General features: G+C 44.1%; 1 protein-coding gene across 4 annotated transcripts in view; it reads left to right on the forward strand.

The window, feature by feature from the left end:
• The window catches only part of LOC137781034 (F-actin-uncapping protein LRRC16A-like), a 55,398-nt gene that overhangs the window by 10,776 nt on the left and 31,729 nt on the right, over nt 1–12,893 (forward strand). For all 4 annotated transcript variants that reach the window (XM_068569536.1, XM_068569538.1, XM_068569537.1 and 1 more), the window contains exon 3: nt 9,556–9,606. In XM_068569536.1, the coding sequence (XP_068425637.1) occupies nt 9,556–9,606 (51 nt within the window). The remainder of the gene's footprint in view (nt 1–9,555; nt 9,607–12,893) is intronic.

Below are 12,893 nucleotides of genomic sequence, written 5' to 3' on the forward strand. Positions count from 1 at the left end.
CGGTCACATTTTCGAGGCTAAGCATCTATCGGTCTCGCTCTGAGTTGTATTGTTTCCCCCCCCTCAAGCTTGAATAGGGGATATTTTTTTAATAGCAAGGCTTAGCATGTTTCCAGTCCACAAGGCCCTGCAAAAGCCTCCCTGGAGAGTTATAAAGCAGCCACATAGCCGGGCTTCATGCAAGCACCGCCCCCCAGTCATTCATCTTCATTACCTCATAGGTCAGGGTCATTGTCACTCAGGCGGTCTTCAAAATATAATTGACCCTGCTTCAGGTCGTTGGCTTGATAGGTTTGGTTTTCGTACCGACTTCAAATGTGTAAAATAAAGGTCTTGTTACTTCATGGAAGCTCTTTTTGTACTCGTGTTATTTCGATGTCCACAATGAATGTCTTAGTTTGAGGTTTGTTCTAAATCTGCACATGTTTTCTACATATAAGCAAGCTGGACTGGTCTGACTGGGCCCAGTGAGTCCCGTGTGGTCGTACTGTGGGAAAAGTTTCTGCTGGGTGTTGTATAGTGCAAAGCCCCGGTTGGTACCGTGTCCGTCTGCTCCCCCGTTGGGTGTAATTGAATGAGGTTTGTAGGTCGCAGACAACAGTCGGCATTGATTGGACGATAATGACATTTGTGCACTGTGTCATAGTAAACGGCGACAAGAACAATCAGGCCTGATCAATGTGACGCGCTCTGTCAAAACACTCGAGCCAGAGCCATACGAGAAAAGGAATAAATCATCCTCCTCCAGAGCGGCTCGCCTGTCGTTTTGAGTCTTTAAATCCATGGTTTCAATCTCGAGGATCATTCAGACTGTGAGTTTCAAACCCGATCAATGCAGATCAGACGATGGTGGCATTATGTGTATTATGATGGGCAGTTTGTCGCTGCTTTCGAGGACTCTGTGGCGCTCTCATGTTGTTCCCGCATGCTTTGGTTTTTATGGGGCCTTCGCACTTGATGTTGCATTACTGTTTTTATCGTTGCCTTCCACAAACTGCTAACCCTCTACCCTTTTTTTCTATTGTTATATTGTATTTCTTATTGTTTTGTATGATTGTCATCATTATATACAGCAGATAGAGGGTTCAGATCCCATATAGCAGAGTGCAGTGTAAAGGAAATGCCCTCCCTGTTCGTTGTGTTCTGGGTCTTTGTGCTGATCGTGAGTCTGGATTTTGACAGATCAGCAAATATTGAACTGGCCATTGATGTTTTATGACCTTGGCACCATGAAATAAATCACATTTTCTCAACACTGTTTGCAGAAATGGGTGAAGACAGTGCCTTCCTCTTCAATTTTTTTCATAAAGTTATTATTTTAGTGCTTCCACTCAAGCAAGATCAACCTCATTACAGGTACTTCACCCGTTCTTAAGGCTTTCTTTGTTCTTAGTGCTCTAAAATGCATCGCGTCCTTTTTGAGTTCTTACATGAAACGCACCGTTAGTTTTACATAATGTCTCCTTTTGGTCATTTTTACTTTGATTCTACAAATTTAATCATGAGGACAATTGCTTCCCTCACGGGGGCCAGATTATCATGCATGATCTAAACTACACTAATTGTGTTTTTATCATTAACATCAGTGTTCAGCTCTGCGTGTGTGTGTGCGTGTGCGTGTGTGTGTGTGTGTGTGTGTGTTATTAGTGCTGACTGATGTTATCTATCCGCTCCGGAGGGAAGCCATGGGTGATGCCAACACAAGCCCAGAACGAAATCCCCCTCCTCCTCCTCCTCCTCTTCCTCCTCTCTCCCTGCTCTGCCTTTGTCTCAGTCATTCCTTTCTTCGTCTTCTCTCTCTCTTTTACTCTCTCTCTCTCTTTGTCATAAGTGTGTACATCTCTCTCTCTCTCTCCTTGACAAATCACTGTGCTTCACGTTCCACTCATGCTTTCTTTGTTTCTGGAAAAAAATTCCTCTGCTCTCTGTTCCTTCGCTCTCTTTTTAATTTTTTTTTGGTCCCACGTCTCCATCCCCGTGGTTTTACAGCGATATCCTATTTACCCAGAATTCTTGGCTCCCCATTGCATAGCTACACCCCCCCCCCCCCGCCCCCATTGTGTCTGGCTGGCATGTTGATGAATGAAGGAACCCTTGTGATTATTCCTTATCTCTGTAACCTAAACACACACACACACACACACACACACACAGGGATCTTACAGGACGCCCTGCAGGCTGACACACCCCGTCCTATCACTCCCACCAGAGTCCAGTTTCTAAAAAAAAACCAACCCTGATAGCTCTCCAGTGTTGGAGGGCGTCCGGGCCAACCTGGACTATAATCCTAATCTGAAAGCACAATCGTTTAATCCCTCCGCCCCGGCCCTTTTGAACACTCAGTCCGCCTCAGTCGTGTTGCGTGAGACACATTTTGAAGGTTGACTGAAGCTTGTTAGTGAGCCACTGGTTCACAGGATGCATGCAGAGATTATGCATGGACGGTACAATTATTGAATTACTGTTATTGATCGCACTCTAATTCAGTTAAAAAAGGATTTTATTTTCACTCGGAAGACAAATTATCAGCAGATGAAGGCGAATTTTTACAGCATCCAAAGTGTTTCCATATATTTAAATCATTAAACGCCCGTTATATCCGTCTCATTCATTATTCAGACGGCATGCAAACCCGCTGACACTTTGTGTTCCCACTGATACCAAAACAAGCGAGAGTAGCGATGGAAAAAAAAAATGGAAGTAAAGCATGAAATTTCACATAATCAGACACCACATTTTATTCGCGCCTCGGCTCGGCTGCAGCTGCGGTCCGGACGAGACCAGCCAATCAAATCAGTTTCAGGAAGTACCGCCGTCAAGCCGCCTTTGTTCCCCCCGCCACGCTCGTCCCCTGAGCTGTAAAACACATAACGACGAGCCGGGCGGTGATAAAGGGAGATTGATGCCTCACTTAATTCTCTCCGTGGCTGCTGATGCACTGTGGGGAGGATTTGTTACGACTGAAAAATGGTTTGCTCCAAAATGGGATATTCATAATTTGAAGAAGAAGGCAAAGAAAACGGTTGAACGCATCCTGACGAAAATGATGAGCAGCTTGTCTGGCGGCTCCTCTCTAGAAAAGTGTCACATTATTAAGCAGCGATTTGCTTTCTTGTTCCTGTTTGGTGACGATTCTTTTTCATACTTGCCGTATAAGGATGCTGCAGAAAGACACCACGTGGCTGTCGTGTTTGGGTTTTACTGCTTTGTATAGAAGTCTCCAGACATGCTGTGTTTTTTGTCTCGTCTGAGGCTGCAGAAAGAAGCGCAGACTGTCCACCGTGTTAGCTGTTCTATCCCTGAACCGTGCTAAAAGTACACATTCGCATCGTGCTGTGGTTTTGGCGCGGGGTTCGGCAGGACTCGACCTCAGCTGCACCGTCAGCGTCTTGTCTCGGCCAGGGGGGAATATACGTATCGTAAAAAAAAAAGAATGAATTTTTCTACTTAAGTTTGGAGAGGGTTTAGGAGGCTTTTCAAGTTTGCGTTTCGGCCTCGTAGCTGTTTCCCACCGTGGCGATCTCTCCCGCGTCAGCGCGATGGAGGTTCTCACCTCTCAGACATGAGGTTATCTTTGGCTTCGGAGCCAATTCCCACTGCAGGCGTACGGCGGGGGGAACCAGAGGAGGCGCTCCCTCTGCAGCTTGAGGGGATTAATGGTTTTAAAGTATGCTCGGTGGTCGTTTTTGGGATGTTTCGACAGACTCGATGGTCATGTGTTCGCTCCAGTTTTGAGACCGGTAGAGGTCAGGAAAAACGTCATGCAAGATGCGACGTATGTCTGGGGTCCTGACTACTTTACAGACAGTACGGGACTGTGAACATGAACTCTGACGGCTAAATAAATGGCATCTCAAGAACTGTCCCTAGTTGTAACCTTGCCTTGCAGTAGAGGTCATTAATTAAATGGATTAAATTGAAGCCTGGCGAGCATAAATACATTTTCAAAAAGGAGAGAAAGCCAATCCGAAGGAGACGTGAGGGTTAATCGGGCCCGATCCAAAATGTGGCAAACCCGAACAGAGCTTAAAAGTTACTGTCGCAAAACAAAAGAAATACAGTTTGAAAACATGTGACAATAACTGCATGGACAGTATCTTTCTGCTGCTGTATGTTGAGCAGCAGCATCGAGAGTCTCTCTCTTCTCTTACGCTGAGTTACACCAGCCACGATTATTCAAAGATAAAAGCGGCACTGTATATATATATACACGTGTGTGTGTGTGTGTGTGTTTCTTCTGCTCCATGTCACAAGATATACACAAGCCCCATCTTTTGAATAGATGCCTCCACACAGTAAACCTTGCAGCATGTACTTTATATACTTCAAGAGAACAGAAAGACGGTTCGGAGGGAAACGGGTGCAAAAAAAAAGACATTTGACTGTTTCAGGTTGCTCTTTACAACCTGTTGGCATGTTGCACGTCGACTGTACCTCATGCACAGAATGCATTTCCTCACGGGGAAGTCCACTTGGCATCCAATTTGAGATAAGGAAGATGGAGGGAGCGAGAATGCAGAAAAAAACAACCACTGAGCATTTTTCTTCTTTTCCCAGAATGGATTTTTCTGTGCACACGGTTGGATTATCTGATATTGGTCACACAATCCACACCGTGCGGTCTCTTATAGATATTTGAATAAAGCCGCATGCCCTTTTTTTTCCTGCACTTGTGATGCAAACACTTCTGTAATCATGTAGTGTAAGTATGCTTTTAGGCAATTGTTAAAAAATGCAGCATTAGAGCACGGGGAAAAGAAGGATGAGGACATTAAGAGATTAAGGACAGAGTGGGAGGGGAAAGCAAGGATGTGCAGGGTAAGAAGAGGAGAGACATGCACTGCGTTGGATGGACGGTGAGCTGATTGATTTCAGTGTATTAAAAGCTAAGATGGGGGTCATCCGCAGCGCCATCGGTTTTAACGGAGATGAAACGGCTTTTAAACACTTCCCTTCATTAAATATCTCCCCCCTCCGATTTGATTTAACTCTTGGCTTCTTATCAACAAAACAGCACTTAGAAACTATTAAGTTATTTCTCTTTGCCCTTCAGCCGCCGCTCCGTCTCTCTGGTGTCCACTCGTCTGGTCTCCGTCTTGCTCTATTGCGCTCTCTTTTTCTGCATATCCCTAAAAATACTCTCACACCAAAGTGCTGCGTTGACATTTTTCAGTTCGCAGCCAGCAGATCATGAGTCATTAATGTTACACACACACACACACACACACACACACTCTCATGCAGGACATGCTGGCATTAGTTATGCAATAAAGAGTGTGTGTGTCAGCAGCGGTGTGGGGGTGAATGTAGTTGTGGCCGGGTTGTTTTTTTCCACCGTGCTATTTGTGTTCATGAGTCAACAGATGATTAACTTCCTCAACAATAAATCTCTGCTTCTTTTTTTGTTGTGCTTCTACCTTTTTTGAAATGTCAATCAACATCCAAGTGGTGAATGAATAACTCTCCTCATCGTATAATCAACAAGGCTTATCCTTTTTGTATTTATTCAAGCTGCAACTTTTTTTTAGTTTTAAAGGAATAAGGTCATTATGGGAACTCCTCTTCAGCTTTCTTGCCAAGAATTAGACGAGAAGATGGACCCCAGGTCTTTTAACAAGGAACCTTCAGCCCTAGCTTTGCTCTGCGTAAAGGTATCGTCTGGTGCAGTTTCATTGCTGAACCGTTTAAACAAATGATGTGTTAATGTGTGAGCTTGAGAGGTGCTTGTGGGTGGTTTTAGACCTGTGGACGGAGCCATGGAAGCTGTTTCTATTGTTTATAGTAAGCTTCAGGATGCAGCTTCCTATTTGACGGACAGATCTGAGGGTGGTATTAATCTTCCTGTGCATGAAGCCGTTTGATGTCAATGTTATAACGTCAAACCAGCCACAAAGGTGGCAAGTACAAGAAGAGTGGAGGAGGAGACCTGATTCATCTGGCAGATACATTATTTATGAATTGTAACATTTCCAACAAGAGGAAACAAGCACACCTCCGGCTGGGCAAACATTGGAATAATTTGCATCCAGCATTTCTGACGTTTAATTGGACTTTTTTTTAAAGACATTGCACGCCCTCACCCAAACACAAACATGTGAAACATTGTGATGAAGAGACATAACGGAGAGTGAATGCACCCCAAGACATTGGTGGGTGAACACCAGCATGTTTGGTGCTGCTCATGAAACACTTCTCCGTGTCGGCAGAACTGGAGGCCGGCGTGAGTTTTGTTAAAGGCGGAAAAAACTCATTGACATTCTCAAGCGAAGCTCCTCACTGTACCAAGAGATGCTTTCATGTGTGAGCCGGTGCAGTATGGACCCAGCTGTTGCCATAGTAACACAATGTGAGTCGGGTCAATTGGGAGGGGGGAGGGGGGGTGAGAGAGAGAGGGAGGAAGGGAGGGAGGGAGGGAGGAGGGGTTGACAGTTTGACTGGAAAAAAGATAATCTGAGAATTGTACTATAATACCATGAATGGGCTACACAGCTGTGTGTGTGTGTGTGTGTGTGTGTGTGTGTGTGTGTGTGTGTGTGTGTGTGTGTGTGTGTGTGTGAGATTAAATTAGTGTGTGTTGTATATTCTGTTAAATAGATATGATAATAACAAAAATGCATCAAAGAAGTATCTGTTAAATTCTCCTTATTAAATTAGTTTGTTTTTGTGTGTGTGTGTGTGTGTGTGGTACAGAGAGTAGCAGCAGATGCTCTCTGGTCGTGTGGACATGCTTCAGTGCTGCTGCCATCTGGTTGGCTGCAGCTGATCGGTGGTCGCTGTGAGATCATTGGCTAATGGGAAGGCTCGCGGCTTTAAGTTCACTTAAGACACACAGGGAGAGAAAGATAGGAGGGGAGGGAGGAAGGGAGAGCGGATGGGGGAGGGGGGGTCATAACCCTGGAGGGTGTTATGTCTTCGTCCACTCACAGAGGGCAGAAGGGCAGTCATGCAAAAACTGCTTGAACAAGTTATGAAGTGCAACAAATGAGTGTTTGCCGGCGATGCGGTCGTCCTTCAGTACATTGGGTGATTATCCGAGTATGAAATGATTCACTTCCCTCTCTGGATCACACAGAAACAATGAAGCCCAGTCGCCGCCTCCCATTCCCTCAGAGTCAGCAGGTTTTGGGCCGTCACTGGTTTGCACTGCAGCTGAAGCGCTTCAGTTTCACCGTGACTTCATTCTGTCAGACACACACACACACACACACACACACACACACACACACACACACACACACACACACACACACACACACACACACACACACACACACACACACACACACACACACACACACACACACAATGTGGTCCTTTTGTGGCAAATAAAGAGCAGACATGTTTTCAGGGCCACGAAGCTCAAGACCTTTTTCATGTCGCCCACGTTAAAAGACCTGCAGCCTAATTCTTCTTCCCATAACGTGTGAGATTACATAACTCCATCCTACATACGTACGGACCGCTGTTCTGGACACAATACGACAGAGTATTAAAGTATGAATGCTGGATGATTCTTGTTTATTAAACCTTTGAACTTGCTTTCACAGGTTTGACAATAGTTTCTATTTAATATAAGATTGTTTTGTTATTGTTGAGGTCTGGTAAGATTATAATCCTGCTTTAAACAGCCACTCCTGCAATTTATTATTGCACCTACGTACATGAAGACGATTCAAGGGTTCAAAATCTGTGCTTCAGAGGTCCTGATATCCGGACTTTAAGTCTCTAGTACAGTTTTAAATTAACTGATGGCCAAACCGATCAAACTCATGTCGTCGTCTTTGAAACGAGGCGACTCCATGACCAGCATATCTGTAAACCAGAGCTGCTGTGCAGGGAAGGGAGAGTTGATGGTAGCAGTGGTGACTGGTGCTCTTTAGGAGAGGTTATCTTTGGTCACACCGTCCTGCCTGTCCGCCTCCATCACGTCAAACCACACACACACAGACACACACACAGACCCGGCCTGTGGAGGCGAGCCACACGCCGTCCTCCTTCAAAAAGATTGTGACAGATTAAAGACTTTTCACCTCTTTTTTCCCTTCTTTCTTCCACTCCTCGCCCGTCACGCCAGTCGTTGTTCATCAGGTTTTTCTACCTGTTTGTTCCCTCCTGCTTTCAAACCTTCTCTCCCGTTCTCTCTCACCTCTGATCAAGATGTCGGCTCACATCTCTCTGCTGTCGGTTTCTCATTTCCTCTCTTGACCCTTTCACGCTTCTTTTATGCATTTTTTTTTCATCTCACCATCTTTTTTTCTTTCTTTCTCCATTATATTCTCATGTTCCCTGTTTCATCCCCGTGGCCCTTTTTATCTCCCTTTGAGGCCCGTTACCCTTATTTGTAAAGTTGCAGCATTGAAAACCAAAATGTCTCATGTGCTTATCTTCAGAGCCGGGAGGTGTTCAGTTTGTGATTATTGCAATTTTAATCCAGCATGCATGTCGGTGCAGAGTTAAAAGAGAAGCGACGGGGACGTCTTGCTTCGAGAGTCAAGAGGTTTCAGCTATGATGATGAAGGCTCATAGTATTTATTGACCAACCAGAGTGACGTAATGTTACTGGAAAAAGCAGCTTTCTGTAGCGCTGCTATCATTTGAGCTAAAACAAAAAAGCTTTGGCTGTGAATCCTGTGCATGACTTTGCATTTCAGGGAATCTAGTTATAAAATATCATATTCATATCTTTGTTTCCTAAATGTTTAATCAACTGAATTAACTTTTGTTTCCTGAAGCTTAGGGTTATGTAACGCTGCCATGTTTCTACAGTAGCCCAGAAAGGACAAACCTATCACAGACTTTTGTGTTTGTTACTTTACTTAAAGGCCACCGTAGTTGCTTGATGCTGCCAAATCCTACACACTGTGCCTTTTAAACATTTAAACTATTTGTATAAAATGTCTTAATCTTTATTCTACTGTTGGATTATGTTATGGTGCAGTACGATAATCTACTTTTGTAATCCAAAATTGTGACCAACCGTGAATTAAAGCCACTAGAACGGACTCAATGTGTGTGCTGCTCATTGCATGCAGCACTGGAGTCCTTTTTTTTTTGTTCACAGTCACACAATTTTGTGCAAATCATCCCGATAACAGCATCACGTCTCACTACACCAGAATAATGAGACGGCTCCTTTGGAGAGGAATGTCAAGTTCATGCATTCCAGTTATGCCTCTTCAAAACCTTGACTTTTCCTTCACAGAGCAGCAACATGTGCTCTGATTAACAGTAGCAGTTGGTGTCCGAGCTGCTCAGCAGGCAGAAATGACACAAATACCAACAAAAACACACACACACTGACCTACAACAAGCTCACTCAGCAGACTGGCGGTGTATTTTGCAAATGTCATTGTCTGTTTATGCGTTTATGTTGAATCTTTCTCCTCATTATCAGGTTGTTTTTTTTCTTTCTTTCCACACTGACGGAGATGTTTAAGAGTCACGAGCCTTTTTCCATGAGAATGAGTCAACGGGCTCTTTGTCATTTCCTTGTTCGTGGTGGTCAGAGTGTATATTTACAGCTGCTTTCTCATTACTCCCTCTCTGCTCTTTTAGGCGCTGGCGTCTCACCGAGTTTACCTCCTGACGGCACGCATTCCCACCAAGGTAAGAGCAGCAACCACACGGACATCTCTTATTTTTCCAGGAGCGACAACGGAAACCAACCGGCGTACCGCACCAGAGGAATTGTAGATTGTATTCGCAAATATTGTAAAAACATACATGTTCTTCAAAATTACAACGTCAGCAAAAAACAAGACACTCTTTTATCGATGCCACAGTTATTTTAAAGTCATCTCTTTGACACAATACAAGCTTAGTTTAGAGGTTACATCAATTTACCTTCTTCAAAACTCCATTAAATTTACCAAATAAGGTGTAGTTGTTGTTCCTCAACTCAGCACTTTTGCTATCCCAGCTAGTTTGTGTGTATGTGCTGTAGTGTGTTATAAGTGTATTGGTTTTATTGCTGGTTGACACGCCCGTTTTTAAAAAAAGTGTTTTTACTTGGAACAACTGTCCCATAATGCATCGCAGATGGCGATTGTTAGCACCGTCACCAGCAATGAAACATCTGTCATCATCTTTACCGGCGCCATTGTCGCCTCTGCCACATGAAAACCAGCAGTGCAAGTAATGCAATGCAGATGTTCAGTAAAACTCCCAGCAGCAGCAGCAGCAGCAGCAGCAGCAGCAGCAGCAGCAGCAGCAGCAGCAGCAGCAGCTCAACAACTTTAACTATCTCTGCTGTCAATATTAAACATCGCACCAGACATGCTAGCTCTGTAAAACTAGCCGACGGTGCTGGGATTTGCTCCGCCACCCTGCTTCCCTGAGCTCAGATAAGTGGATTTAGAAATGGGTTTGTCGTGCCCAGTTATGGTAATGCAGATGTTCAAATCAAATAGAATTTTAAGCACTTAAAAGTTGAGTTTCAAAGTAAAAGCTTGATCTTGGAAACCAAAGTAGGCAAAGCTACTTGAAGCGGAAGGAATCCCCGTAGTTTGCATGGTCTCCAAACTATATTATGTCATTTTTGTTCATACAATCTGCAGAATGTAGCCTGTTTCCACATATCGGTACTATTCAGAGTCTGTTTCCTCGAGGTATCGTCAGACTACTCGCACAGATTGACAAAAGCAAACAGGGCTGTGATTGTACGTGGGAGCAGACGGCATCCGGACCGACGGCCCTTGTGGCGGGACAGAGCAGCGCTCCACAGATCAGTCATGAGATAGCGCAGCGTCGTCTCTCGTGTCAGGTCCAGGAAACACTCACCAGTTGCCTTTTTCACAAAGCTTCCCAGTCGACAAGACGCCTCCGGGGACAGTTTAGGTGATTGATTGGTTGCTTGAGAACTGACTCATTGGTTTACTTGGGGTAGAAGAGGCCATAAAGAACACTCGCTGACCCGGTTTGCCATGATGTCATATGTTTACCATGATGTCATATGTTTCCAGTGTCACGAGCTGCAGGTTCAAGATCTGCTCATTTAGCCGGCTGTCCATCTGTTTTCTCCCGTTTTCCACCGTGTGTTCCAGTCCGTCTATTATTTATTTAATTTTTTTAAACCTCTCTACATCGCTCTATTGTATTTTGTTTCCCTGGATCGGATTGTACTCTTGTTGTTTCACTTCACTTGTTTCATGAAGACGCGACTTCTATATGGAACTTTCTGACGGTGCGGCTTGTGAATTTATATTTTGTAGAAACAAGAGGCTCTTTTAGTTTTTAATCTTAAACATTAGGTGATGCAGAATCCCTCCTCTGCTTTCAGAGAAGCCTCCATCCTCTTCTCCGTTGGCTCAGCCACAGATCTCCTCTCCTCTCCTCTTCTCCCTTTCAGCCATCCGTTCAGCTTTTTCTCTCTCGTCGTCTCTTTCTTTTTCCAACAGTCCAGATTACCTCCTTCTCTCTTCATCCCTGTTTCGCTCCGTGGTTTTCCCATCTGGTGTTCTTCCCCCGCTCCCCACTGGGCCAAAGGTCAGCAGGGATAACCGACAATGTCTTCAATATAATTGAATCTCGTAGATTTAATATGTGAAGTACTCAAAGTTTGTCTTTTAATGAACTCTCTGTAACTAAGGACAATGAGCAATTCATATTTTAGTATTTTTTAGTTAAAAAAAATATTATTTTATTTGAGAGCGAGAAAGAGAGAGAGATCCAGTTAGCTTTTTTCCCCTTGATTATGAATTAAATCGCTCACTATTTTATTAACCATGCGAAATAATCGCTGATTATTCAAATCTGAGTTAAATATTGTCTTTCCTACATTTAAAAAAATGTGACAGCCCAATATATAAAAAACGAATGACTTGAGGATCTTTTGTTTGTTCTTACTGTACTCTTTTATGAAAGATGGAGCATGTCAACATCCATGAAAAGCTGACTTGTAACCGTATTGCTCCTTGTATTGATCTTTTTAAACGTGAAATCTATATTACAGGAGAGGTGAGTCAAATACAAATGAAGATTAGCCTCCGCTCGCTGTTCCAGCACATGAGCTATTGACTGGATCGGTCGTCCGTATGTTCGGTTTTCTAGTCGACTGTTTTTGTTGCATCAAAGCCGAGACGGTGCTGATTTGTGCTCCCGGCCGTCTGAACGTACCGGAGACGTTTGATCCATCGTATGTCAGACGGATCTCTGTCTGGACTCCAAAAGATGCGTCGAAAACACACAAGAGAACAATCAGAAGGAGGAGCTTTCCGCGAGCATTGCTGTTCTCAACCCACGGCTTTAGTATGTAGTAAATGTATTGCAGGAGCAGTAAACCTTCAGTTAAACACATCACTGTGGATCTCTGGTCTCTCAGTAGTAGTTGGAATCCCCTGCAGTCCTCTCGTGCACTTCTCAGTGGGGTTTTTGTGTGTCTGTGCCTCCGATTGGCTCCTTTTGAGGAGCTGCAGGGCCTTACAGTCTGTCAGGGTCTCATCCCAAATATGCACACATGCTCCCTCTCACACACACACATTTACACACACACTTTCATTCATTGCTCTTTCCCTTTTGCCTCTTTCCTTTTTGCGTAGCCTCTTGTTGCTGTTTATTTTACATACCTGTGTTTATCTCTCTTTACGCTCTGCTTAATGCCACACTTGTGGGAGTGCATGTTAACAAACGATCACAGTGAGCAGTAACAGCATCTCGCTCACAGACGCATGTTTATCTATCCCAACATCTGCAGTTTACTCTCGTTGCTCAAAGGAACAGCATCCTGATGTTCACCGTCTCTTATCGTAAAACCACTCTCAGCATGAACACATTAAAAGTAATTTTTTCCATCAAAATACGACAAAATTAATACTGGTGGAGGGTGTTTAAAGGGACAGACGGACACTGAACAATTGAGTGAACGGCATTTGGTTCCTTCCTCCACCTCCCAGCAT

This window comes from Clinocottus analis, unplaced genomic scaffold, assembly GCF_023055335.1.
Source record: "Clinocottus analis isolate CAN_PGR_092001 unplaced genomic scaffold, fCliAna1.0.p SCAF_9, whole genome shotgun sequence".
NCBI lineage: Eukaryota > Metazoa > Chordata > Actinopteri > Perciformes > Cottidae > Clinocottus > Clinocottus analis.